Raw genomic sequence first — 3,833 nt, 5'->3', positions numbered from 1 at the left:
CCCATTTTTTTTTTTTTTTAGATCTTTTTCCGATTCGCTTTTCCCCCTTTCCTTTTACACGTATTACGCGCCTGTAATTTTCTACTCCTTGTATATGCATCAGCACAGAACAGTTCGTTTAATTAAATCGTATAAAACCTTTTTGTCCATGGACACGATTATTATTATATTCTTCCTTTTTTTTTTGGATTTCTTACGTTTAAAAATTTTAATTCACTCACGTCCAGCGTGTAAAATTTGCAGAAATTCTTTCTTTCTTTGTTCTTCGATTCGTTTGAATTAGATTTTTGTTTTTTCATTCGTTTTTGACTTCGAATTTGACACTTGTTTAGAAATCCCCTCGAATCGAATTCGACTGTCCCGTTTATGATAATTAATTCGTGGATTCGTTAAATTAAAAAGCTCGTTAAATATTCCGAATGGAAATTTTCATGATCAAACAATACAAGATCGAGAAGGTTAGCTCTTAACTCGATAAGCTAACATTAATGAATATCATTAGCGGTTGTTGAACGATTAAACGAACGTATAAATAAAGGATATGTTAAGAGGCGTTTCGAAACGAAAATTCCATTTTCGTGGCCGATGATGAAATAATACAACGTACGAACGTAATTAATCGTTACAATATTCGTATCTTAACTTATATTAATCTCGAAGCAATTAACGCAATTACCATTGTCTACATTTCCTCGAACAAGAAAGTTAAGCATCTTGATATGTGAATAAAGAATATACGAATAACAGATCCAATGATCAACGGATCAACGAATATCGGGGTAGATCACCAGATCGATACTCTACATACGTACGACATAGCAATCCTTCGGAATCGTAAATTCTTAAACGATTACAATTTCCTTATGATATATCGACTGTACATCTATTCTCATTAGAGTCATTACGCAATTATATTCGGCAGTACTTGGCGAAACGTTTTCAACATTTTCAACGTTTTCGCCGTTATATATATTTCACTTTACGGGTATTCCCACTTTACGTGTTCTAATTCTCACTTCACGAGTTCACGAGTTTTCAGTGTAATACAAGCCAGTCATTACTTTCCAGAAATCCGATGGTTTAAAGTACCAAATCTTGGCCTTCACCTGTACAACCTGCTCGTGTTCATCGTTCCCCGTAATCCTCGCATTATCACCATGTTGATCGACCACGATGTTCGACCGTTCTTCCATAAAATCGTTATCTGCCCCAGGATAGTTTCCCTCGGACGACGTATCACAATAGCACAGCGAGTCGTGGTTGCAATTGGTGTCGACGTGCTATGCGCAAGCCGCGTCTAGCTGGTGTCAGTGAACGAACTGATGATGCGCTTCGTAATGATGCTGATAATGGATCAGATCCTGTACAGAGCTTGGACTGTACTGTTGCGAGTCTACGATCACGCTTGTGTAACTGGTTGGCGTTGCTTCTTGATGATGATGATAGGAGTGCTTGGTAGGATTGTTGTTGGTGTTGTAATGGCTCAAGTGGGGTTGATACGAGGACTCGTAATGCTGGACGTTGTTCGAGTTACTGGTGCTCGCAGCGGGGTTGTGCGCCTCGTTGTTAAGGCTACAATTAGGGTACATGATCACGCCACCGACCTCGTTTAAATTAGACGGGGCCGAGTCGGGCATGTAGTGGTGGTAGTAAGGGTGGTAACCGTGTGGCAAAGAATATACACTCAGAGGGCTCGGCAAATGATTATCCATGGCGTCTGTGCTGCAACAGGAACTCGACGAGGTAGAGTAAGGTCTGTTCTGTTGGCTACTTTGAGGGCTGTGCTGTTGCTGTTGCGGCGGTGGTTGCTGTTGCTGCGGTTGCGGTTGCGGTTGCGGTTGAGCTTGCGGCAGGCTTGCTGGAGGCGTTGGATGATCTAGTAGATGAGGGGAGTGTTGATGCTTCTGTTGAGCGTTCTGGGGACTGTGCTGTTGCAGATTCGACGGGGAGTTGGCGTGGTGCAGAGGGTGCGGATGCTGCGCTTCTTGTTGCTGCGGTATCGTTGCTGCGAGAGAATCTTGATGTATGTCTGGAAGATACGTTTTCCCTTTTAATTGGGGAACTTTTTAAGAGAAAAAGAAAAGAAATTTGCAACTTTTCTCTCTAATTCTTTCAAATTTTTCAGGTTAAAAAGTATTCCTTCTTACCTCCATATTGGTAAAACCAGTCGGAGTTGTATTTAAGATTATCTTCGTGAGAGCTGCTGTTTACGTTCTGGGGTTGATAAGAGGGCGATAGATACTGATTGTGATTCGTCAGGTCAATATACTCCGGTCTAGGATACGTGCCACCGTTCGCGTAATCGTTATCGGGTGATTCTTTCGATCTACTTCGATACGCTGGTGAACTGGGGCTGTGATTGTCCAACTCGTTGACGGTTCCGCTGGTGATCGGTGTCGTCAAAGGGGTGCTGGGCGGATTGCTTGGATTCGAGCAATACGACTTTTGCTCGCAATTCAACAGCAAATCTGTGTTCTCAGGTTTCGTCAACACGTAGTTGACCGACACGATACAGTGTGGTCGAGAGCTTCGGGAATTGTGCACAATCGTGACGTACGATTGCATCCAGACCCATCCTCCGGATTTCGTGAGAAACCTGTAGTACTTGGTTATCACTTGCCCCTTGTACAATACTGCGAACACAAAGGAGAGGAATGAAACACGTTAAAATATGATATTTCAAAACAATCGTCGTTTTTTATCTATTATAAATTTTTTACATATTCAATTTCCAACCTAACGTTAATCTAATGATTTTTAGGTCTCGAATCTTTTCGGCGGGGTTATAAGAAGGAGAAGGAAAAGGAAAATTCTCCGTCGTGAAGTGACGGAAAGAAAATTTTCGTAGCGTAACGTCGATCGTAGAATCCGCAGGCGCGGACATTAGTGGCATTATGTCAGGCTCCCTTCGAGTTGCGCTCGTGAAACTGCGAGTCTGTTCAAACAGTGATAGCAGTAACAGCCTCCTCCTCTCTTCTACCACCCCTCGCCCCCACCATCTCTCTTCCTTCTCGTCCACCCTCACTCTCGTGTTCACGCATACACAAATACACACGTAGACACGGGCCAACCTCTCTTTTCTACACTGTTCATAGCGCCATACCGGCATTGTTCAATCAATAATGTATACTCCGTATGTATACTACGTGTGCATATACTTTAGACTTTAACGTGCTGGCATGCGGCAAAAGAAGGGTTGGAGGAGGAAGAGGAGAGAAAAAAGGGAAATGCTGTTGTATCCGCTGTTTCGCCTGAAAAGTCGATCCGCGGAGGAAAGGGAGTAAGGAAAGATCAAAGGATATTTCGTGAGCGAGGGCGTCGCCGAGTTAAGCAGCGTCAGCTGCTTTTGGCCTTGCGAGAGCCTCTTCTTCGAGCACTCTGATACCACGTCGACGCCTCTGAGACCGCTTTTCGACAGCGCGCGTCGTTGGGGGAAATAAAGCTTATTTCGATCGACGCAGCTACTATTCTCTTCTCTCTCTCTCTTTTTTTTTTTTACGATACATCTTGTTACTTCGAAAGATTACTTCGCGATACGAAAATTTTTCGCAACGGAGATCTATCGATTTAATCTTAATACATCGGAATTATACGAGTTTTGAGAATGATTTCGAGTTTAAAAGAAACAATATCGAATTTGCTTCTTAAATGTAATACAATTTTAACCAGATATTATATACGATCGAAGCAAAGAACTAAAGTTAAGAAGTGGTGGAATTTCGAAGAGTAAAAATTCGCAATACTTACGCGTCCCATGCGCGTGTCTCAGCTGCATCATGTCGCATCCGTGCACATAATGGTACAGCGTCTTCTCGATGAGGTCCGGTGGATCG

At 42.8% G+C, this 3,833-nt stretch overlaps 1 protein-coding gene across 8 annotated transcripts in view; it reads right to left on the bottom strand.

The window, feature by feature from the left end:
• Positions 1 to 991: 991 nt before the first annotated feature.
• Positions 992 to 3,833, bottom strand: part of LOC102671002 (single-minded homolog 2-like) — a 35,082-nt gene continuing 32,240 nt past the window's right edge. For all 8 annotated transcript variants that reach the window (XM_031513824.1, XM_031513826.1, XM_031513827.1 and 5 more), the window contains 3 exons: positions 3,748 to 3,833; positions 2,148 to 2,633; positions 992 to 2,029 (listed from right to left, as the gene is read on the bottom strand). In XM_031513824.1, the coding sequence (XP_031369684.1) occupies positions 1,308 to 2,029; positions 2,148 to 2,633; positions 3,748 to 3,833 (1,294 nt within the window). In that variant the 3' untranslated portion in view covers positions 992 to 1,307. The remainder of the gene's footprint in view (positions 2,030 to 2,147; positions 2,634 to 3,747) is intronic.

The sequence above is a fragment of the Apis dorsata genome, unplaced genomic scaffold, assembly GCF_000469605.1.
Source record: "Apis dorsata unplaced genomic scaffold, Apis dorsata 1.3 scaffold_757, whole genome shotgun sequence".
Lineage (NCBI taxonomy): Eukaryota > Metazoa > Arthropoda > Insecta > Hymenoptera > Apidae > Apis > Apis dorsata.
Note: the sequence above shows the minus strand (reverse complement) of the source record. Positions and strands in the feature narration are given on the sequence as shown.